The sequence below is a fragment of the Triplophysa dalaica genome, chromosome 10 (genome assembly GCF_015846415.1).
Source record: "Triplophysa dalaica isolate WHDGS20190420 chromosome 10, ASM1584641v1, whole genome shotgun sequence".
NCBI lineage: Eukaryota > Metazoa > Chordata > Actinopteri > Cypriniformes > Nemacheilidae > Triplophysa > Triplophysa dalaica.
Window position 1 is genome coordinate 6,337,419 of NC_079551.1, and position 25,773 is coordinate 6,363,191.

The 25,773-nt window shown below is 39.3% G+C and overlaps 1 protein-coding gene across 1 annotated transcript in view; it reads right to left on the minus strand.

The window, feature by feature from the left end:
* The window catches only part of ahr2 (aryl hydrocarbon receptor 2), a 45,813-nt gene that overhangs the window by 14,749 nt on the left and 5,291 nt on the right, over positions 1-25,773 (minus strand). Inside the window, exon 2 of the mRNA XM_056757992.1 lies at positions 23,784-23,971. Within this exon, the coding sequence (XP_056613970.1) occupies positions 23,784-23,971 (188 nt within the window). The remainder of the gene's footprint in view (positions 1-23,783; positions 23,972-25,773) is intronic.

The window sequence follows — 25,773 nt, forward strand, 5'->3', positions numbered from 1 at the left end:
CTGTATCTTTTATCTTTTCTGTTCTGTTCAGTTGTTATGATTTACTGAACTCTCACTGAAACTGTATTCGCAACTCATTTAGTTCTTAGATCATGATATTATTTATTCAGCCTCATGTAGTTCAAAACCATTGTAGTTCAGTGGAACACAAAAGAAGATGTCAATCAATCAATGGTGTCCAATGTTGTTTGCTTACCGACATTCTTCAAAATATCTTCTTTTTGTGTTCTAAAGAAGAAAGTGGGTGAATAAATGATAAGTATCTCCATTTTTAAATGAACCGTCCCTTTAAAGGAACACAAACAGCATTGAACAGTGTTACTATTGGCAAGACAGTAGCCTAAAACAATAACATTCGCCCGAACCACAAACGTTCTGGAAATAGTTTCAAAAAAATGTGCTATGAGTAAACACTCGGTGACCTTAAAAGTTTTGTTTACTCAGAAGAAGATAAAGGGAAGTTCAAAGTTTCCTGTCACCCTTTATCAGAAACATCTCCACCGACTCGTGCTTAAATGTGAATGTTGCTAAAGTTTCATTTCGCCTTGAGCAATCGGTAATATTTACATACTTACGAAGACATTTAAAGATACCACACATAACCAAATCAGTAAAACAATCGACATTTGTTTACTTTTGTAAACAGTAAGGAATGATTCGTTTTTGTTGTCCACCAAAGTGAAGGGAGGCTGTGTTTCTCAGAGTTTAAAAGAGTGAGAAATTAAGAGAGAGCGAGAAAGACACGCAGAGAGATAGAGGAAAACCCACTGGGCTCTCGGTTGGCTTGTGGTTTAATAACCTCGCGTGCCGAGCATGACAGAATCTTTGACAGCACCTGAACCCTATTAGCTAACAAACTGGACCACTTCCCAGGCATTTTCTTACAAAACCTTTTTTTCACTCCCTTGACGCTATAAATGTTGGTCTGTAACAGCTATAATCGCTCTCTCTTTCCCTCACTTAATGAAAATACTAGATTTAAAAAATGTTTTTTTTTTAAATGTGAAACGTAATACACACGTTGCTGACAATATAAAAGCATACTCAACGACGAATGCCACCTTATTCTTCGCAGGGAAAATAAGCTTAACGTTATTTATTTTAAACGAACATTCTTCATGCATGTACTAACACATAGCTAACATTAACATGGTCCTGTCAGGTATCAAGATTGCTTGATCTGTGTTTTAACACCGTACCGCATGCTTCATGTAAATTTTCTGGAATTTTTGGAAACGCTGCCAGGTTAGTTTTGTTCGCACCTTGTACTTCATTATACATGATTTCCTAGCATTGCATAGCTTTTGAGTGACATTTTTTACACGTTTTTTCAAAATGATGACAAAAAGATGAGCACACACAAAGACATAACCCACCCAGGGGGATATTAAACTCCCTTGTTGAATTGAGCCATTGTTTCCTTTTTTTTTTACATTGTCAAGGAACTTTGATTTTCAACATACTCTCTTCTCTCTGTGGTGGAGGGCAGGTTAAGACTTGAAGAAACGAGGAGAAGATGTAGAATGGTGGTATCAGTGTTTGTGTTATCTATCTCTATCTCTCTCCCTCTCTCCCACACACACACACGCGAGCGGTGCTATACGAAAAGCTGCACCGTGATACATTTCAAGGTATGTGTGCCCGAAACTCACCTATGATAATAACGTATGTTTCCCTGAAAGAATTATCAAAGGTCAGGATCTGTGTATATACTGTATGTCTTTACGTGACCCTGATGTCCTCTTGAAACAATCCTGACCTGACATCTTAGCCGACTCTCATTACGAAAAGATACCTTTATAATCTAACAGTGAAAATGTTTACGTTTTTGGATGAGCACCCTTTTCAAATTGATGTGCATGCTGCGTTTTTGCTTGTCATAAATATGCTCATATGTCTTTCGTTATGGCATTAAAAGTGTTTTTATTGAATATTATTCTAATTATTGCTATCTGATCATAGTATAGTACAGTATAGCACAGTATTCCACACTAAACTAAGGACACTAAAATATAAGGAAAGTATGAGTATTATTCAGCACAGCACAGCATAGTTCAGAACAGTGCAGATTATAGTATAAACATATATACATATATTCTCACATAACATCATTTCTGAAAAAAAGATGAGTTGATAAAGTACTTAAAATAGAGGTAAAACTTAATTAAGTTTATGTTTTATTCCACTTGCAGATTCTTTTAACCATAAACATTTTCAAGTAAATACATTTTTATTAAAGTTTTTTTTATATTAGTACAGGAAAACCGGAAAAAATACTATTAAAAAGTAACAAAAATCAATGTAGTGTAGTATACTATGTTACAGGACAGTATGGCATATGTATAGTCTAAGAAAAGTATAGTATTAGTATAGTACAGTACAGTACAGTTCAGAACAGCATAACTCCGTTATGTATTATATTGTCGGTAATAATAGTTGTCAATGCAATAGTGTTGTTTCAATAAATGTATAGTATATTTATTGTGTAAACTTTGTATGGTACAAGCATAGGGCAGCACAGTACCGTACAATATGGTATATTTCTACTATTGTTGTATGTACAAAACTGTTCTTTCAGCACTCAATGAGCAATAAACAAATGTTCTTCGATATCTCACACTTTTGTTGCAGTATTGTAATCTTTCACACAGACAGATCAACAGTGAGCGAGTCAAGAGAGTGTGTAAGAGCAGAGGAGGACCATGCAAATGAGAGCAAGAAAAAAAGAGCCGCTGGGGGATGGGGGGATCATGAGACTTGTTGTACAACTGCTTCACTGTTTACTTAGTCTGCTTCCTGTCAGGCAAAAGCATTTAACTTGAACCGGCCCTATTTGTCGGAGAGTGGACTGGACCTGAGGTATAAGAGTCCACAGATCCTGGGTCATACTTGGATTACAGCTCATTAAAATATCTCCAAACAGCCTTAAACCTCCACAATAATCTGTCTCTCACTCCATCAACCGTGACCTCCGCTCACATCCCCGCAAACAGATTTGACCTTGACCCCCTGAGAGGAGCGAGGTCCAGCGGAGACGTCGCACAGTTTACATTCTGTCGTTGTGTGTTTGTGCATGCGTGGGAGGTTTCGGTTTAAAATGCTTAACTCGCTGTATCCTCGCTGTAACAAAGTGCAGGCCGGGCGTAAACTGACCTGGAGAACGAACAGCGGCTGACCTGAATGATACAGCACACACGGCCATTACTCAAGGCCGTACGTAAACACTGAGCTGTTCGCAGCTAACATCATTAGCATTGTGTGCCTGGACAACCTGATTATTACTGAGCTGACATATCTCATTTTAAGCGGAGGCACTAAAATTATTAACTGAACATAAACTAAACAAAAAAAATTATTTTCTTTTTTACTTACACAGCAGTATAAAAATGAAACCAGCAAACAATAAAATGACGAAAACGCGAAACCAAATAAAAATCTAATAACTAAAACTAAAAACAATACAACAGTAGTTCTGATGTCTAAAACTTAAAATGTGTTTCAGTGGTCACATAATTTAGCGAAGTTCTTACAACAGTAGCAACAGTTACAGACAAACCCGCCCATAAGCATCACACACAAACACAACGAACAATGGCTGGTTGTTTGAATGCTGGTCAGATGGTGTCTTCCTGTCTAAATGGGTGTGGTGCTCAAAGAGCTACAACGCAGACACGATTATATGCAGACGCCACACTAGAGAAGTGAAAGATGTGGTGTTAAATGACTAGAAAAAGCAGAAGCTTTTGAGAACAAAATGTGCACAAGTCAGCCAGGTCATCAACCTCCTTGACCCAGACGAGATGATCATACCCAGACCTTCGACGCAAACTCACACAGTTTTACTGAGGTACTGACTTGTTTGTCCTGAGGTCAGGTAGGGATATCTCAAGGCAATCTGTTAAGAATTTCAACAGAGTTTGTCTGTAATAAAGGTCGACAGAGTTCACCCAGTGGATTGATGTACCAAAAAACGTGTTTGTTTGCATTCGTGTGAGAGAATGGTCAGAGGGCAGTCGAAACGCCGCCAAAACAGAGTCGAGGAGGAAACGTGTTTGTGTGTAAAATGGAAAGGGGCGACGTTCTTTCATCCAAAGGTTTTAGGGTGACTCAACAACAAACCACATCCTGAGATTTGTTTGCAGCTATTACATAGATAAAGAGAAAGCAGACTGGACAATGACAGAAGACATGGAAACCAAAAATAATTATTTTATTTCGGTTTCTTGAAAAGATTCGACCAAACTACTGATCAAAAAGTTTAAGGTTTTAACTTGAGGTTTTATCATTTCTGCACCAAAAAGGGAAACGCTAAAGTATGTTTTTAATAAAAATCATGGGAAGAATGGAAGTCCGATTTTTTTTGACAATCTAGCCAAATCAACATCTGTATTTCTCATTTACTTTAAAATGCGTTACATTACGGAAGTAAAATTTGCTGTGAATGCCGTTTAACATCGACTATAAAGAACTTGCAAGACGACCAGGTGGAAATTCCTTCAAGTACAAATCCAAAGTGATGTCAAAAAACACGCCCTCATCGAAACCATCTGTTTATATAATCCAAGCTATAAAGTTTTTCTAGCGATACACGTCTGTTACGTCGGCCTAATTATGTCTTGGGTGTGTGCACGTGTGTTGTGGACAGGCATTGCTGCAGGTAAGTTTACATTTCAGGATCGTAATGAACGGCCACATTACATTAAAAAGTCGAAGCCAAAGCCAACTTCAAACTAACACAACGGGCGAGAGAACACAACAGGACAAGCATCGGCCTGTATCTGCGAGTCTGGAGAGAGAGAAAGAGAGTGAGATGGACAGATATTTCATTGGGAAGATGCCAGCCGCTCTGGTAAGCTGTCGTGCATCGATCCTATTTTTTTGGAAATTCAACACTACAGTCATTCCCATCTCCCCCATTTCCCTCTCATTTCCAACGAAAAATTTGACACCGGTGAGGCTGGTCTTGTTTTTGGCTCAGACTTCAACAATAAGGACGACTGGAGTTTTGCGTCCAAAGTGATACAGTACTTGGCCCCATCTTTTTTTTGCTCATGTTTCATATCTCAAACGTTTTGTTTTATGTGATAAAAAAAGTTTTAAAAAAACGCAGCTAAAAATATTTTGTGTGAGGCAGATCAAAATATTCACAGGGCAAGTAAAAGTCGGACCTTCCGGACCAACTAGACCAGCAGAACACATTCTCATCTAACTCTTGCTTTCTCGCAAATTTTTTCATGCCGTCCGATAAGCCGTCGCATTTTTCACTGTGAACGTTTCACTGGCAGGAGTTGAATCAACCGGACCCACTATTTTCTACTGTAAATCACCTCGTGGCACGAAAGACGGAGAGATAAAGAGAGAGAGCGCGGGATTCCAGCCAGAAACCTTCCCTAGCTCTCCAAATCCGCTTGACCACACGCTGAAATGGAAAATGCAGCTGAAATGCAAGCACCCCCTTTTTCTTGGCAGTTTTGCTCCCCGCTTGTTTCCCTGCTGCTCTTAATTACCGAACTCCATATCCTTGTGTAACTGAACCCTTCTCTCCCAGACCCCCTTCCTCCCGCTCCTCCTCTTCCTCCCTTAATCTGCTCTCCTCGTTCGCTCGACACTGTCTGGCCCAAAAACTTCCAGGGTTGAAAGTTCGCACGCTTGCTGTACACGCAAGGCCTGGGCTCCGGTGAGTTATCACTAAGCACTTTTATACACACATATTGCACGGCTCCATTCTCAAAAAGAAGTAAATTCCAGCCTGCAGAAACAATCCCATTCAACGCACACACGCATCATGTTAAGCACGACTGCAACACTGCAGCTGCCCGCCAGGTCAACACAAACATGCACAAAGCAGCTCATTGTTGCAAACGCTGGCCTCAACCTGTGTAATGTAGAAAAAGGAAGGACAAAAACGACATCATTCCATCCTTCACCTAGATGTCTGTCAACTCCCCCCTTTCTGTTTTTAAACACTGAATAGGTCAACCACCTCTTCATTATCTTTGGCAGTCCATTTTATAACAGGCACATCCTGTTGCTTAATAGGTATGGCGTAAGCAACACAAATGTCATGGGTTTGATCCCAGGGATACACACATACTGACGCTTATATGAATGTATAGTAAATATTAGTAACTTTGGATAAAATGATCTGCCAAGTGAAAAGATACAACAGACAAAACTACACATCTGTTTTACTATGATTTATCTGTGCATTGATTTGCGAAAATCCGGATTATTTTGTAAAGCAAGTAAGTTTAAGACGTTGCGATTCATTTGAAATACCCTCCCCCTTTCCTTGGTGTTTCCCAACCGTTTTCCGGCCAAGCGTGTGACTTCGCCAGTCAAATTCGCCCACGGTTCCTTTAAAAATGAAACAATAACTTTAAACAAACTTCATCTCGGATAAACAAGGAAAAGGGATTGTACAATGCATGAAAGGAACATTTGGATTCAGTTGGTTCATTCGGAAGGCATTCTTTCGATTACATTGATGTTAGATGCTTAAAAACTAAATGACTTCCATCCATAAAAAGGGACAAGAAATTCCACTGACAGGTGCCAAAAACCATGTTGAGATCGTCAGAGTGCCCCAAAGACACGTCAATGTTTCCCTTCATTTAGGAATCAATCCACCCATCTTTTAAAACCAAAACACACGCCATTCTCCAAAAGTAACCTCTCTCTCAACTGCTCTCGTTTCCTCCCCTGACCTCCCCGTCTAAATAAACTCTTAACACGCAACGCTACTGGCAGTAAAGCCCCCGCTCAGGGGCATCTGCCAAGCGCTGTCGCTCATCAGAGCAAATGGAGAGAGAAAGATACACACAAAACTTTTGAGATGATAGCGGCGCACAATCAAATCCCATGCTGTTTGGGTCTTTTTAGACAATTTACGTTTCACACACGCACATTCCCACAAACCGACTTGATGTTTTCTACACGGCTCTCCCGTGTAACAGATACTTGAGAACATGTGTATTTTGTGTATGTGTGGGTGTGGTTTGGTGGGCCTAGGGCTGTTGAAAGCTACCATGGTAAGGACATTTCGCTAACCTCAAAGTTGCAAAGCAGCTTGGATCCTGAAGTCTGGCGCACAGTCACACACCCAGAGTTCCTTGGAATAAATCAAAAAGCTGTGGCAACGCCTCTGGGAAGTTTCTGGAGATCAACGGTGGCGCACCGAGCCTGGACGTGGTTGGCATACCAAAGCGTCTTGGATTATTACACATAAACCCAAGCGATGCAAAACAGGTCGCTTTTTAAATATACGGTGTATTTTTGCCGTATTCCACAAGTAACTTACTTCCTTTCACAACCACGAACACAAATCAGAAGAGGCAAATAAGGTGACAACAAAAATACATACTACATTTTTCAGGGTCATCTCACTTTATGTTGATTTCAGAAACAAGAGACTAAAACAGAAAATGAAAAAATAAGAAATACAAGTAAATAGCATTATTTATGATTTAATTGTATTTATTACAAATAAAAAAAATTATGTATCTATTTTATGTATAGAAATAATAAATAATCATACATAAATAAATAATATACAGATAAAATATGAATAAAGCAACATAATAATATTAATAACTAAACTAAATATTATATTATATTTTTATTAGGGCTGTTAAAAGATTAATCGCAATTAATCGCATCCAGTATAAAAGTTTCTGTTTACATAATAAATATCTGTGTGCTGTGCATAATAAATTTTGTATTTATTAATACATACACATCCATGCATATATTTAAGAAAAATCAACATTTATATATAATTTCAATTGTTGGTGAACATAAATAAATACATGTAAATATTTCCAAATATGTATGCGTTTATATTTATAAAAATTTAATTAATTTAATAAATTTAACTTTTTTTCTGGATGCGATTAATCGCGATTAATCTTTTGACAGACCTAATTTTTATATAATATCATTTAATAATGTAAAATAAATATTTTTAGTGCAAAAACTAAAATATAAAAATGCATATTAACTATAAAATTGGTTAAAGTTTTTTCTTTTTTCTTAGGACCCCGCACAGTCATAACTCCTACATGATCACACGACACAAAAATACCACGGTCGATGACATCATAATCTTACTGTCCCATTGCGAGCTGTATTTTCCCACTGTAATGGTTGCCATGTAACCCGTGAGGGTTTGTTGCTAGGTTACCAGCGATACAGATGTCACTGATCGTCAGTTAGATACAGGCCACCTTCAGCGGCAGATGGGAAACTCGAGTGTGACGTCAGGATTTCGCTGCACAGCAGAGAGGAGTTCCTAGAAACAAGGTCTCGTGTGTGGGCTGGGGTTAAGGGTTCGCGTTTGATGTGTGCGGCTTTAGATGTAACTAGGAACGTGTGTGTGTGTCACTATGAAACCATCGGCGAGGTTGGCGAGGTTGTGCTGATGAGACCAAATCGGGCAATGGTTTTGTGCGCGTGTGTCTGCACAACGATACCATTAGAGGAAGTGGCATTCAGTGGAAGTAAAAGTGCCAGTGTGGGGCGAGACAGGAGCCACGTGACTCGGGTACCACCACTGAAAGTAAGCGCGCAGACCGCAAACGGAGCCAGGGGTTTCCCCTTGTGTGGAACTGTGCAGTTGCAAATGACGCAGATAAAACATAAACAGACAAACTTGCTAAATCTGTACGTAAAAGTAACAAATACATTCAAACGTGCGCGCTTGATCAAAACACATGCTGCTTACAACAGTGGCATAATAACTGTCCCTTTAAACTCCACTGAGTGATGCAACTAAGCATAAGAAGTTCTCTATGGCAACCGGCCTTAGCAACACTGCACGTTAACATGTTAATACAAACCTCTGGGCGCCTTTACTTGCGCACACACATGCACATACAGAATTGCACACACACCTGCTCAATGTACAACACAAGGTCAAGTATTTACAGTCATTCACCGGCTCTAATTTGAATAAACCAGTTACGTTGCTAACAAATGGCTTTTGAACATTGTAATCACCAAAGTATTTACCCCTTAAAAAGGCAATTTCAATACGATTCAAATATGTTACAACATTAAAAAATGCATGTACTACGCCGCATGTAAATGCATTTTACAGTAATTTCCAAAATTATAATAATACAAAACAAGCTACCAAATATGTAAGCTATGCACTATGCAGTAATTAAAAGCATTTATAGTAATTTACATAAACATAATACTAATAATAAATACAAAATATGTTACGACACATAAAAACGCTACGTACCATACAGTATTTAAATGTGTTTTACATTAATTCACAGTACTATTAATTGGATTTAAAAAATAAAAAGTTGTGCATAATGCAGAATTTAAATTTATTTTACAAAAATTCAAAATAAATAATAACGACAACAATATACTACGCTAATATAAACACAAAACAAACAATGCTTGTGCTAATTCTAGGGGTATAATGATACACTTAATTCCCGATTCAATATGAAGCACGATACTAGATTTACAGTTACGATATTGGTAAATAAAGGTAAAAATATGAAATTGACAATCAGATGATTTTTTCCGCAAAACATTAACAGTTTTAAGTAACAATTGTTACTTTGTTAAAGAATAGATAACATTCAAAGTTTAATTCAACCACTTACATGTTAACTAAATGGATCCATTTCATAGTCCAATGAAGGCAAAAATGCCTCTACATATATCTATATAAAAAAATGTTATATACTATGATAATATAAAGTGAAATGATTTTGCAACACATTTTTTAAGTGAAAAATACTCTAATATGATTATACACTTAAGCTCCAGACATTTAAAAATCTGTCAAAATGAAGATTGTAAACGTGTCCAAACTCATAATGCTTACATCTGTAGTGCTAGCTTTATATTTCTTTCTTGGTTTCCTTACTGTACCAAATACAGCTGTAAACAGCATTCGTCTGCCACAAGTCGAATGATTCAGCAGCATCTGTTCGTCTGTAAAGCAACAACCGCCACAGGCGCGTTCACGAGCTCGCATAGGGAAAGGGAAATTGTATTTGCGTGCACGCGCAATGAATTTTGTAAAATTACAGGGTGCAGGCACTGCAGGCCGAGAGTAAAATGCAGCCCTATGACATTCTACTGTGGTAAACTGCGGAATGGTGTGTGAACTTCTCACAAATCAGCAAAACAAGACCTGCCCCTCCCTCAACTCAACCCTCCACATTCCTGACCTGCGTGAAGGTGTGTGCACTTCCACAAATCATTATGAAACACTACATGAAGTGGGTGTAACAATGTTTACATAAAGAAGAGCGACTGGAAATGACACGGCTAGAAAGCGTCTGTTCTTTAAGAGGAATGAGGCCTTATTGTTCTAATGCATCAGCTAAGTTTAGTTTATTACATATCAGTTCACCATGAAGTTGTTTTATTGTGATCAATGGGCTGATGGGACATGTCGGATATAGGGCGCTGTCCCTTTAAGATGGTTTTTCGGTCTGTGTAATCTCACGAAGCGTTATCGAGTGTGGCACTCTACTGCTCAGACATTCAAATTTGCTCTTCTGTGGCTTTAAATAACCATACCCATGTAAATATTTGTCTGAAAGAGTGGTTGAAACTCAGAAAGGCCCTACAGTAACCCTTCTCTTAAAGAGCCACTGCACATATAAACAAGGGCTGGGACGAAATATTGCCATTCAAACTCATTATACCTGTCTAGGGCGATACTGAAATTGTAAAGGCTTCGATTCTGTTTTATGGACAGCTATTTCGTGAACTAAGGCTTTCTGATCAGTAGGAAGCACTGCTTGATCTAAAATCACTACCAGATCGTTTATAACATGCGTTAAAATAAGCCAACAATGGGTCGGTGCTAGAGAATCCCAGCATTGGGTTACTTCTTGGGTCATTTTTAACCCAACTGTTTTTAGGCAATAAAGGTTTAGAATGACAGAAAGGGTGAGTAATTCCCCTCACCCTCACTATTCTGTATCAATGCACAGCTGTTTTCCATTACAAGTTACAAGGTGGATATTTTAAGGGTCCTTTAGAAGGCAACAATAATGAGTCCAATCTAAGGCAAAAGTACCAAAATGCACCTGTTCGTCATAAAGAAAAAGGCTAAAAAACATTGAAATGAAAAAAGTACGTTTCACTTCCAGAAAGTATGCTAAGCACGGCAGGCAAATTAATAGAACAAAACATTCGACTGGCTTTCATTTTTCTTCAATGGTGTCCTCTTAAAGCAAACAGTGCAAAACTGCAAAGTTTGCATGATGAATTAAAAAAGATAAATGTAGAAGTAACATTTTAACACAGCTGTGGATACTATGCAGCTAAACTACTTGGTTTGTCATAAATATTTTGGTTTCTGCTTAGCATATTACACTATAAAATTGTCCAGGTCATATTTCTCTGTAAAAGTCACAGGACAAGAAATAAGAGGAGTTGTTTAGTGGACAAAAATACATTAAAACACTTTACTTCTTACAAAAATATTGTTACTGCATATTTTTTAAATATACAAATTCCCACTGAAAAACAATTTGTGAAAACACAAGTTCAACAGCTTTCCTATAGTATGTAAAAACATTTTTGTAATAAATATACAAAAAATAAATATATTTAAAAACTAAATTAAAATATAAATAGATTTCTCCCAGTTTAAAAGTTATGAAGAGTTAATTAAAGTTTTGAAGTAAAAATAACAAATTCACTTCCATATAGTAAAATTACCCCCTTTTCATTTAAGAAATTACTTCATAATGAAAAAAATGTAATGTAAAAATTTAACGAACAACCATTGCAAAACTTAAAACAAACACAGATGACACTGTCATAGCCTTGCGTAGTCATTCACAAAGAGAGAAAGAAAGAGAGATTAAAACACACCAACTATGCAGAGGGAATATTATCTTAATCTGAAAACATTTAGTTCCAGTAGATGTTGCCTTAAGATTTCCCCTCTCACGAAGGGGCTCTGGAAAGCCCTGTATGTACCGTCACTTTAATTATCACAGCCAATGGGTTGAGAGTACAATCTATTTTTTGTTGTCCCTCCATCCCTAAGATCTTAATAAGCAAACCAAAAAAGAAAAGCGAGAGACAGAGTAAGAGAGATCTTCCATTACTTTTTCAAGAAACAACCTCACAACCCTGCTACCCGCCCAAGCCTGGCTGATCTCTATCTACAAGCGCCATTGTGTCTGCGCTTGTTTTGCTTTGCGCGTACGGAGGCACTCCAGGGTCCCTTCATGAGCAACACGGCTTTGACTTTACTCCAAGCAAAGCTTGGTTTGTTTTCTGTAAATGTACAGTATGAAGTTTGTAAAACGCAACATGTGCCCTCAAAGGGCGAGCATAGCCCGTTTTAAGCTACGGGGCTTTATTTCGGGCAGAGAGAACGTGACACATATTTCACAGAGTGGCTGTCTGCTTTCAGTTAGGCAACAATAATTGCAGCTTCCAAAAATAAAACGTGTGGCCATATATTTCGACTGCTGTTTATATCTGCTCAACAGCTGGACATTTATTGTTTCACAAACTGCCTCAGCTGTTGCCCGAACCGTTAAGGGTGAATAGAGAGAAGTGGACAGGGATAATTAAAAGCAGCCAATAACGATCCAGAAATCGTTGACGGTGAAGAAAAACAATAGGCCAAAACACGGAAAGACAAACCGTAACGACAACAAAAGAAACTGTTGTGAACTTGAAGCTTGGTTTTCAGTAAGACACTAAACATCAGGGCAATTCTTTCTCTCTACCGTTTTTTGTCGTTAAGTTTACCGTGATGCCTTCCCTTTCTTTCCTCTGTGTGCGGCTCAGGGTATCCTGTTTACATACCTCAGGCCAGCACATGAAAGCGGGCAGCTGCAGGAGCCCCCGACCAGACTTGTTGGAAAACTGCTCGTACAGGCTTGCCGTGCCCTCGGACCAAAAACAGCACCACAATGTGAGGCTTGTGTAATCGCGACACAATCGCTAGCAGAGCTTTTTGCCCCTCGCTGGATTTAAGGTGTCACTGGGGGTTGGGAAGGGGGTAGATGGCCACCAAGTGCACCTGCTTCGGAGAGCGATGGGTAAAGCGTATTACCGCGGAACCAATGGGATTTGGGAAGAAAGCCAAAACGGAAAAGGATAGGAGGCCCGAACAGGAAGGTGGATGGCCTGTAAAAGATTAACTGAGTGTAAAGATGGGAATAGTATGGAATCTAACCTTTTCTGGTTTCAATTGTTCTTAAAGTGGTTTATAATTTAAAGAGGCATCATCTTAAAATCTAAAACCAGTTGTCGATTCGTAACCCTGTCTGCTCTATTGACAAAACTTTAGTTTGAGTACTTAAATTAGGTCAAGTGACATTTTCGGGGAAGACCCAGTGTGCACACCGTTGTAGGCGCAACTGTAAACAAAACACCATTTAGCCATGCTTAGTACTCATTCACACCATGTTGCGTAAGCATAACCTGCGTGCATGTAGCCGCTTGGCTTGGGGTTTGAAGTCAACCAATTGGCTTGAGGTGTAGGAGAAGGCTTTTGGTTTGGGGTTACTGGTTAAAATATTGGTTTCTTTTTCTTCCCCAGCATTAAAAGAATGACGATATGTTAATTCTGCCTTTCTGTTCTGCGACAATAACAACTTCACACAGACCAACCCAGTTTTCACTGATTAAGTCAAGATAGGTTTGTGAAGTGTCTTCGACACAAAGAATGTTAGATAACAAAGACATAAGGCGAATGCCTCATCCGTTCCCTTCATGATGGAGACGAATTCTTGATTGTCAGTTACTGTCACCACGACTTTGGTGAGAGCTTGACGTGCCGAGAACAGGAGGTAATTTATGTGCCTGCAAACGCAAGAACTGTGAGAAAGGACGAAAGAGAACAAAAATTTCTAACAAAAACATGTAAATTATAAACGTATTGACACGGCTGTTCATGAACTGTCGGGTTGGATTGAGGTCAGAGGCCTTTTTGATAGTTCTGGGTTTCAACCTTGTTTCATGGTTTTATCAAAGCACTAGTTTTTCTGAAAAGTGAAACTTCATTATCTTTAATGCGATGGTGCAAGAACACACATGGCCTAAAAAATGTCTATAAAGTGGGGGGCCCCTATCACATAACACTGAAAAAAACAAGTTGTCATATCAATAATTATTCATTCTTGAGGTACCATCGTTGTTGCTCATTTGATAAAAAGCCATGTCTTCCAATATTATAGAAACTTGAGGTTTTGATCTTGACCAACCACCGCACAAGCACAGAAATACTCTATCAAGACACCTTAGAAAATCACATGGCATCACCCTAGCAACCACCCAAAACCCTTATTACAATTTCTTCACAAAATGTAAAAATCAAGTTTTGAAACTAAAGATTTTACCACATTATACACATACTGTGCACACCTCTTGGCTCAATTGTTTATGACCTTATTGACTGGTTCTGCATTACACCAAAGAGCAGGAAATGATCAGATTACTAAACTATCCTACAGAGGAACTGTTGGATGATGAATGAGTCAGTCAGTCGGTGAGTCAGTGACTTGGCCACGGCATTGTTTGGCAGGACTAATACAAAAGAGCTTTTATGACTTTACACCATCGGATCAAAGCCTTCGAATGCTGCCATGCAAAACATGTTTGGCCATTCGACGTGAAATAAACTGTCACATTCATCCCCAAATAATAAATAAAGGGAAGGAAACACAGAAAAGAGTAATTTGTTGTACTTATCTAATTTACCTACAGGTCCAATCTAATGGGAATGGGCATTCTGAATAATAATCAAAATAATACATTGATTAAATATATATATATATATATATATATATATATATATATATATATATAATAAATAAAATATCTTTAAACTGTAAAATGTCCATACACAATTACTAATGTGAATTTGGAATATGGGGGATGTACTCAAATGGTACAATTATTATATAATTAAATTAATGTTATATCTTTATTTATTAATATAAATAAATCTTGTGCCCCTAAATAGAACCACAGTTTTTTTTTCAGTTTCCTGAACGTGCTTCCTCATTTTCCAATGGTCAGGGAAAACTGACATACAAACTTTAAGGAAAATATAATTTCTTGCTTTTTCTATTGTTTGTGGAGATCCAGACATGTTTTCATTAGATTGAAGCATCCTGGATGTGTGTGTGGAGTCCTAAGAAAACGGGAAGTTTGGACAATCCTGCTGTGAGAGTGAGAACAGAAAACGGCAAGGAAACACACACACTTATTCTCATGCCTACATACGGACAGCAATCTTTACAAACAAAATGATCCAAAATGATCAAATTCATTTTATTACTTATTAAAAGCTATGTATAATTATGTAAAATGCCAAATTGTCAAAAGCACTACAGAATTTTGAACAGAATAAAATATTGGCTTTCATATTGGCATGCATTTTTTCAGAGAAATAGATAAAAAATATATTACAATGCAAAATATAATGCGCTAGACCCTTCAAAATATTTTAATTCACCCGTCATCAGCAGGTGTGATCATTTCGGACCCTGCAAACACACATTTCACACTGATCTCTAAAGAGAAGGCAAACCGAGCTCCATGCTTTGAAACGGTCCGCAATCCCTCGCCTTCCGCAGCCCCCCCTCCATAAACACGGGACATTTACACACATACATGATCGGCAGCTCCATGCTGACAGACGGGACTGGCTTAACCCTGCCTCCCTCCCTTTGGGGGGGAACAATCAGAGCTCGCCGCAGACACACACACATAGACTCCGCCAGACCTTGAGCAGCTCTTTTCTCACTGACAGATCTGCAGCAGTGCTCTCACGCAAGCCCTGCCTCCCCTGAGACGCTTTACTGCCAACAGAAAACACACACACACACCAGACGTCCTGAGAGCGCTTGCGCAGTCACACACCCATAGTTTCCTGTTCACATACACAACTAACGCAAGTCACATAATCAACACACACAGGTCTAAACGTTCACCTTAAAACACACTTTTCACCACCAGATATGAACTGACACACTAACTTGGTGTACCAACCTTACAAAACGCACACAATTTGTCGCCGTCTGTAAACAGGAAATCAAGCCTATCTCTTCCTGTGTGCTTTGCAGCAAGGCCAAAATGTGAAATGATACAACGCTCATTAGACGGCGAAAACAAGGCGAAGGGTGAGAAAGGCAGAGGAAAGAACGGAAAAGAGCCTTGAGAGGAAGACTGCAGTGTGACGGGCGTCCAGTGACCTCTCGAGTCTGCGCGGACGGGAAACGGTGTCGGGGTCCAAAGAAAACTGCTCGCGCCCGCAGGGCTTTCTTTATCGGTCTTGTCTTACAATGCTGATATTGTTCTCGCACTTGGCTTTTTCCCCCCTTCTTTCTTCCTTCTTGTTAACACTCCTCACGCTAAGGTGCTCTTTTTTTGTTTGTTGTTGAGAGCCGAGTGTCATTTTTCAATGACATACAGGAATGAATCTATTTCATCTTTCGCCGCTTAAACAAAAAGCTGGCTATGATTACAAGATGGAGAGGATTGTGATCTTAAAAAATATTATAAGCAAATCTTTAAACTTAAAGGTTTAAATTTTTCATAGTTTACCCAAGTGTACACTAAAAATCATTTAGTGTTTAAGTGCAAGTTTCAAGTTCAAGTTTCCAAACAGCTTTAGAGATAATGTTATAATCAGTAACCCAAGTAATCAGGTGCTTTTCACCGAATGATAAGCAAACAAGTAGGCAAAAAAAAACCTGTTGCTCAATGGAAGCGGTATCCTTGTAAGGTAACCACCAAGAAAATATTAGCTTCTCTATTGCACTGAAATAGTTTTGTTTCTGCAACTCAAGAATCACTTCCTCAATTTTTGCGAGTTACTATAGAACAGTAATGAAAGAGAACTAGCGAACTTATGAAATGTCTCGATCGTACTTCAAGCCAAAGTGGAAGAGCGTCAAGGAAACAGCTTTTTCCTTCTCTGAACTCTAGATAATGCTGATCATAAACCTCCAACAAAAGACTGCCTCTTCCTTTCTCACCTTTCTCAACCACTCATATATCTGCCTCTATTTCTGTCTCTTTCCCCTTCACTGTCAACATCAACATTTATGCATCATCTTAACGTGAGGTGGGTTACTTTAGTCACTGATAAAAACCTCTCAGTCTTCCATAAACCCTTTAAATGCTATTTACCATAAAACTCGCAAAAATAATGGTATCAGATACTAATACACTTTGATGCATGTCCTTTATAGACTTTATAATGGGCACAGGTGGATTGTCATCCAACAAAATATGGTATAATAAAAATACCATGGAAATGTTTTGTAGGTGTACTAACCCTAAAGACAACACATATCTTTTGGATATAGATCACAGCTGGATGAGTGTGAAGGTAGTTTACAGGTGAGAAAAAGGATAAGTTGTGGATTGACGAGTGCAGATGTATGGCAAACCGCCTCAGAAACCGACATTTCCCTTCAGGCAGTTCTTCCCTTGAGGAGAACAGAACGGTCGGGAAACAAATATTGAACTTGGACTGGTATGCAGTATCTGTTGCCATAATCCTGCTAATCAAAAAACCTCCACGGTACTACTGCAGTATCTTGTAAATATATAATACCACGATTTCTGGAGACAGTATGGCATTCATGGAAGTACCTGTAAGTATCTTGCAAACACAGTTTCAGTCCCATGGTATAAATCAAAATACATTATGAAACAATTACTGTACCATGAAACCACTAAGGCTACAAAGGATATAAAGACCATGTATATTTTTCTGCGATAGAATTTTAGATGAGTTTCTAAAAAAACTCTTTCTCTTGCACTCTTCCCTTCTCTCATTCTGAACACAGAGTACTTCCTGTGTACACAGAGGAAATTAAGTAACACGTTTAACAGGTTTCACTTGGTTAAGACGCCAAGAGATCCAACAAAACATGTTCCAACACATGTGTAAGAACATCAAAGTTCAGGATTAAGATAAATAAAACCTGTCATTGGCTCTTTTTCTGAATCCGCCATCACTGCCCGAGGCGATCACGACACTTCGAAAAAAACCCTAACTTTTAAACCAGTCTCAATGTGGACAAACACGTTCATATGTAACATTTTATGTTTTTAAATTTGGTACAAATATGTTTACTACTTGAAGTTTTTTCTTAGAATTTCAGTTCTTCTATTTTCAGTAATTTTTTTATAAATACATCCAGAAGGTTTATTTAAACTTGTTTAACGTTAATTTAGATTAAAATACCATTATCACATATTGCATCAAATAGCAAGCCAATTGAATCAATACACCCCTATAAAAAGAACAACCGACTTAGTTTTTGCCGTTTCCTATTCGTGTTAGCATTTCATTTATCATGAATGACTAACAGACAGGAGATGACTCGTGATTTATTTCCCAGCGCTTTCAAGGTCCCAGTCACTTCCACTCTAACTTTGGTTCCCTTATACTGAAACCTTTCCAATCCTGCTGTGCACAAGCGCGTTTCAGCGGGAAATAACACAAACTAAAAATCTGAATGAGGCAAGTAGCAGCCGCAAGCCAGCGAGCGTTCACCCTCAACATCTGCTTGAGGATCTAACCTGACCGAGTGATTCATAGTTTCATGCACACTACGAAGAAAACAAACCGTTTGGTGACATGCACATCCCGCACGAGTAAAATGAGGGAGTGCGTCTGCATGATGTAGTCTGTTTGAAGAACGCTACAACCTGGAATTAGGAGATTGCTCATAGCCGCTAAAACATGGATGACTCAAAGATGTCACGGAAGAGCTTTTGTATTTCTTTGCTCACCACAATACAAGTATGTGGTGCCAGGTGAATGACTTACAAGCTTTGTTCATTTCAAATGTATACCAGGGTTAGGTTTCTCTCAAACCTTCTCGCAAAAGTGGGAATGAAGTTATGCTGGCTCTTTATCGTTCTCGGGCCTGTCTCCACTTGAGTTGCCAGTTTCTGTGTTGTGACTGCGAGGATCTTAAAAGCTTGGTCTCTGGTTGCTGATTTGCACGATTGTTGATGCTATCGCCGCCCGAAGTGTGGGGCGACACTGCTGTGGTTGTTGTTTTTAACATTGCGAGAGCCCCTCTGGATTAGTTTCACATACCTACTGGTTCTCTTTCTCCAGCAGACATACAAAAACAGTTTTAACCACGTGTGGTTGTGCTAGACAAGCTAATAACGGTTGCCATAGTTGGCTGCGTTTCAGACTTTCGAAAGATGTTTATCTAAACCATGAGTCAAAAAAGTGAAGTGGTGGATTTGAATGATGAAAAAGCAGGTTTCACATTAGTGGGCGACCTGGTTTGCATAGGAGCACAACTGGGTGATAGAGGTTTTGTGTGCCAGGCTATAAATAGAGTCAGAATCATCTGTATGAGAAATTTCCTCGGGCGAAGCCTTATTATAAAGTTATTTCAAGTGAGTGTCTCAGCAATCTGGATGTAGAAAAAAGCTCAATCTATCTGAATACAGCCCTGTATGCAACATGTTATGTTTCAATAGACATCTCATTACTGGTCCCTTAATAATGTGGTTTGCAAGATAAACTTCAAAGAAGAATATGCTAGTTGAGTTGAATCGTGCCTGTAAAAACAAGATAAATGCATTTGTCTCCTAAACTAATACATCAAAGTAACCAGGCGTCATGTAAACCTGCGCACGCACAAGCTCGGACCCCTGCTGGGTTTTGTTGTTTAGCAGCGAGACTGATGAATAAACGACACATCAAAGGTTTAAAAAAAAGCATTCAGAGACGTGGCGGGTCGGGTCATCCGTCGGTGAGGGTAGCAGAAAACGGCACATCCTTACTTTCTCTGTTCTTACTTTCCAAAGCCTCTGGTGTCGGCCTCCATTGATTCACGCCAACACAAATATTGACGTTCCGAGTACATCGGTCTTGTCCCGTCAACAAAGGAAAGGGCAAGCGAACTCTTATGACCGAGGACAATAGGAGACAGAAAAAAATCCAAACAAAAACAAATAAGGGCAGGGAAAGTAAAACCTCAAGGAGGACAATGGTGGATGTTGCTTTCATGGCCTCAAAAGTGTAATTGAGCGTTTTAGCGCTGGAGGTCCGACTTGAATATTTAGGTGCAGAGAAGCGCTTCTTTTCGTTTTCAGAATCAGCTCTGAAGCAAGGTTATCGAAACAAATTGAAAAAAAAAAATTATTTATAAAAAAGTTAAAGCACTACAACCAGTTTTTGCTTAACGTTATGGTGAAAAGGTTTTTTTTGTCCTGGATTAGTGCAAACAAGACAACTTTCATTGACAGAAATGTCTACATGACCATTTTGCCAGCTCTTACCTTTTTAAAAGAAAATTAAACAAAAGTACATTTTCAATCTTCCTTTCAATCCCCCACCTGCAGCGCCGCCATGGCGTGCCTTAATGCCTCAGGGCTCAGAATGCTTCCCTCAGCCCTGCAACCCTCACCCTGCCATCCATTTACCGTCAGGAACGTGGTGATCCCTCCCTAGATAAGATGCAGAAAAAACCTGAAGCTCACACAATCAACAAATAACCATATTTTTTTCCGTTTCGTGGCGTAGCATTCCTTTTGAATCCAACCAAATCTTCCCTAAGGTCAAATATGACCCAGACTAGTGACACACCACGTTACATTTCAGACAATGACGGTTCTGTGCGGTTTCTCCTCCAGACCTGACCCTCATCAACACCCCATGCTGTCCCGGCCCAAGTGAACGCTGGGAGCGAAGCTCAGACAATGCCACGTTTGTGCACCCCGGCGTGGGACCCAATCCTGCGGTTTTTCTCATCGCAACCGTCCAAATCTTTCAGTCTGTACAACGAGATGATGCCAACAACAGAATCCATTCTCTGGTGGGGTGTATGACCTGCCAGAAGTCAGACGGAGAAGAATTCGTATCCCTGGGCACGCCTCTCTCTCCGTGACGAAAATAGCCCTGCTGATAAAAGAGATACAGTACCCACGTCTACTCAGTACCCAAGTTAATACTGTTGAAGAAGAACTGAAAATAGCTTGGTATGGGCCAACTGTGAGCACCCCAAAAAGAGTGACATGCTCTTTCCTGATATTACTGTAATTACTTACAGAAAGCAAATGAAATGATCCAATGCAGTCCAATGTAAAGACTAATGTAAAACTACACTTCAAATCCAATAAGAAGTTGAAAACAAAGAGCAACGCATGAATGCGACACAAAAGGAAATAAGACATTTGGCGAGACCGTCTGTGTCTGTACATCGTGTCTAAAAAATGTTTCCAATGTATACCACCTCTCTCTTACCACAATGCTTTGCGTTTCCTGTTTTATTATATACATCTATTTGTGTCGCCCAGACGTTGGTCTACAGTCTCATCCCATACGTCGCGCGTCTAGACTTCACACTTTTGGTAACTAGGCAAGTTCTTCACACAAATAAATACCCAAAGACATTTTACAAGATTTTCTTTCACGCCAGTCTTTCAAAAGCGACAAGTGCTAAACGCAGCTGTGAATCTTGAGAGTAGGTCGAAAATAACCACGTCTATCTTTCTCATGCCGTTTCTTTTCTCTTGTACTCTTCCAAAAGTGCGTGATTGTAATTACTGCTATTTTAGACAAACAATAAAAGGAAGCTTAGCTGGGGGGCAGTAGGCTGGCACGTTTGAGTCTCTGCCGAGCCTTTGGTGGGCTGTTTATTTGAATCAGAAGTGAAATGTAAAAGGTGGAGGAAAAGACATGATGATGTCCACACAATGCACAGCTAGTTCCCCAAAGGAAAGGGAAGTTTGAGTCAGTGAAACTATTACAGGAGACCTTTGATATGACACCAGGTAACGCTTTTGTCCCGCACACACATAGTCTTTTATAAACAGCGATTCGAGAGAAGAGGGAATTACCCCAATTTGGATTAAGCAGGCTGTGTTTGAATGTGTTCAAACGGTCTTAGCATGACTGAACACAACGGGGGCTCCGGGATGGTGCCAGGAACTCCGTGTCGACTGATTCAGCACTTTTCACGCCAAACCGTGCCTGCTTGTCCTCCCTGCCCTCTGATGGTGCCATGATGACTTGAAACACCCTATCTCTTTTGACAATGGAATTCTATGCATAGATTTCATAGCTGCCATGCTTAGTCGGCAAACTGTTCGAGACACATGCTTGCTGCCATTATCAGGTGCAAAAATGAGATAAGGGAACCAAAGATAAAACGCCCTGACCTGACAACGGGTTCGTGACGAAAGGTCAGCGTGGACACGTCTTGAAGAAAGATGTTAAAGATTTTAAGGTAAACAAATTAGAACCAAGGGCTGTCTACGCCTGACAATGTTCACTGGTAAAAATCAAAGTCTATAGACAGATATTGTATGTTAATAACTAACTCAAAGGTTATATGACAGGGAAAACCAAATCCTGAAAAGCAATACGTCTCCTTTTGATTTGTAATCGTCAAGGAGCGATAGCAGAGGACGCCAACACACGTCCTTTGGCCCACTTTCCCTCTCTGTACGTGTGTTACGCGGTTTAGCTGAATTTGAAAATGTCAAAGCAATATCGGAGCGGCTCAAAATTTGCCACAGCCATTACCAATAAAACTACTTTGAAGCTCTTGAAATCGGACAAGATTTGCAAAACAAACACATTTACACTTTCTGCAATACAAACAGCTTTGCTCTGAGAATTACTTCCATCGAGAAGTTTCCCCTTCATATTATTCTAAGTAACCATCTGGTTCCACCAGTCCACGAGGTCATCGTGAGATGTTTTGGCGAGGCTATTTTCTCAAGACACGTAAATAAACAAGTATCTTCTGGCTGAAGATCTAAAGTCAGAATGTATCATTTGGAAAGAAGAACTTAGGAACAGGAAGAGCGAAGTCTTATCGCTCAGCGCACGGCCCTTATCGCTGAGAACCTGGTCCTGATTCCTTTCATGTATGTCTGTGAGAATCCTTTATGAAACCTTTTAGCCCGAGAAAAAAGGCGAAATGAAAGCGAAACAAGCACCAAGTAAGTTAAGGACTTGAAACCAAAGGGGACTCGACATGTGATCGTTCAGCTCCCTAGAAACGTTTCACACAAACAACGTTCGCTAAGGTCACAAGTTTACAGTCACATCTTGCATGTGATATGAATCTTTCTTCATGCAAACAAAGTCAGCAGAACTACTCAAGATGCGTAAAATACGGGGGAAATATCAAGCCATCAAACTGAGACTGAATCATAATTCTGTGAAGCGGTTTCGCACATTCGGTTTCCGGAAAACCATCAAGGGAGATAAAGGGAATCACTTATTCGGTACTATATGCCTCTAATGTGGTAAAAGGACCTCAACCAACCCTGCGTTGCAACATTAACCTTATTATGAAGCTATGTATTTAAGAGCAACTGTTAATCATCTGATGTACTAATGACACGGAAGTCTCGGTTGTGGGCGAGCGGTTACAGCACACGATCTGACATTCGGCACATGCACCCGGCTAAATCCCAGTTTACATCACTTCCTGTTTGCTACCTGTATGCTAAAAATTGCCTGAAGCAACACGTCAGTTTAAAATCTGAAAAGAACAACATTTACCACATTTTACTTTAGCGATGACACACAATTCTGAGTGAAGTTTGATTTTTACAGGAAAAAATAAAAGCATCAATCAAAAAATAAAAAAAGTAGGGCAGATGTTGAAACACCTTTTCAGGCCTCGGTGACATCAGCTGAAAAGTAAAGTGGCTTAAGGAGTCCAGTAAGGTTTTGAAGATAAAGAAAAAAACAAACACTTGTGGTTACAGTAAGACACAAAACAACTATAAAGGAAATAAAGTTTATATAAAGCTGATCTTACCGTTAAATAAGCTTTTAACCTTCAGGTATCCAACGCTGAGTCGGAGCACTGACAGTTTGTCTAGCCGGGCACGGACGTCTTCAGAGAAGGGCAGCAGGTTTGTGAGCTTGTCCAATTCGCCGTTTAAGCGGTCCCTGTGTCGTTTGGAAGGGTTGGATTTTACTCCATCGGGTGGAGGAGGCTTGGGGCTGTGAGGAGAGCGAAATATATGAAAACTTGGGTTAGATCTCGAATTATGAATTCTGTGTCACTTTTGTCCGAAGCTAGGTAACAAAAAATGTAGAGCAAACAAGCTAATTGTTTCTTTCATAGCTTAGAAACAAATGAATACTTCGAAACTTGTGGGGCCTTGTTAGCACATTATAAACTTGCCAGTTGCATATATTCAGGATCGCAGGTGACCTTATGGTTTGGAAAGAGTCCATAAGACAAGCTCATAAAGAAACAGAGTTTAAAGAGCTGGTATTTGTTTATGCAACACGGATGATAAGAGAAATTCGGAACTGACAAATCCTTTTTTGGTACAAACAGAGCTAAGGGCCAAGACTGGAAAATTATTTTTTAAACTTTGCGACCGTGATATGTCAACATTTCTTTAGATGTTCGACCTGATCTCATGAGTACATCTTCGACGCTACCATACGTCGTCTTATCCAACATTCTTATCACAACCCATTGCATTATGGGAATGAGGTGAGAGATTAAAATGGCAAACGCATCCATGCGACAACAAATTAAGACCCAAAGGTCTATTAGCCTAAAAGAAAAAATAACTCCCATCATCAGAATCTGGAAGCTAATGAGAGCAAAACAATATTTATACAAAGTCTGAAGACTTTCCATTGACTCTTTGACTAAAATGCAGGAACCAGACCAGCGCCAGGCATGAAGTGGCAGCCATCTCCAATCTTTCTAATTGAATATAACAGATGTCCTCAAAAGGTCCTTTCTCAAAATTCAATTTTGTGCCTTGTTCTACCAGACGCATTTCAATAGCTCCAGGATACAACTAATGTTTTACATTTAGTCATTTATCCATTTATTGTGAATGTTGTAAACACAGAGACAGACCAAATAATAACTTGGTTTCAGGGTATGTATGTAATGCTTGGAAACATTGAGATGTAGTCAATATTTATACGCTTAAAACTGCATTACGAAACACTTTAGAGGGCTTTTCTCCTGCATACTTGAAGCATTACACGCGTCTAATAGGTCTTTGCTTATCATCGCTTGATTCATGAGTGATGTGGGTTGGTATGCAAAGACCCAAAGTTACAGTTTCCATAATAAACTTGATTTCCATAATAAAGATGATTCATCAACATTTTTTTTATTTGGCGTGGGGTTTATTTTTTGTCGACTTTTGAAAGTGCACTAGACCAAACATGGTTTTGAAAGTAGATGAACTAATGTCTTTTAGAAAAGTTGGTGTATTTTAGAAAAGGCAACATCCAAGACCTGTTACATGAAAAACTCAAACGACACCACATTTTAAAACAATGACGTAAGAGACAAATCATTTTATTTAGCGCTCGAGTCCAGTCCAGCCCTCGATATAAAACCTGTTATATAAGCATGAGCTGTCTTACTGGAATTATAGTCTCCAAAACTATGTCTGTAACTCAACCTTCTTCGGCCTTTTCATTGCCTGCCAGTCGAAGCGGTAACTCTAGCCACCCGAGCCGGACGCTAATTATGTTTTCCCAGAAAGAAAGTAAAACTAACCTCAGAAAAAAGGCCTGCGGGGACAAAAGACCGCGTTCAGCCCCTTCCTTGCCTTTGGAATGGTGGTGTTCATCATTTGTTAGCCTTGCACTGGCTCACCTACTGTACTGTTAGATTTCTCATCAGATTTGTATATACGGCATCTGATCGTCTTAGTGAGAGAGTAAGAGTTATCCCTTTTTCCGAATACCCTCAACAACTGTTTAAGCTTTTATAGCAATTAACACAGAAATCTCAAAGTGCCTTCCAAATGCCTTGAAAT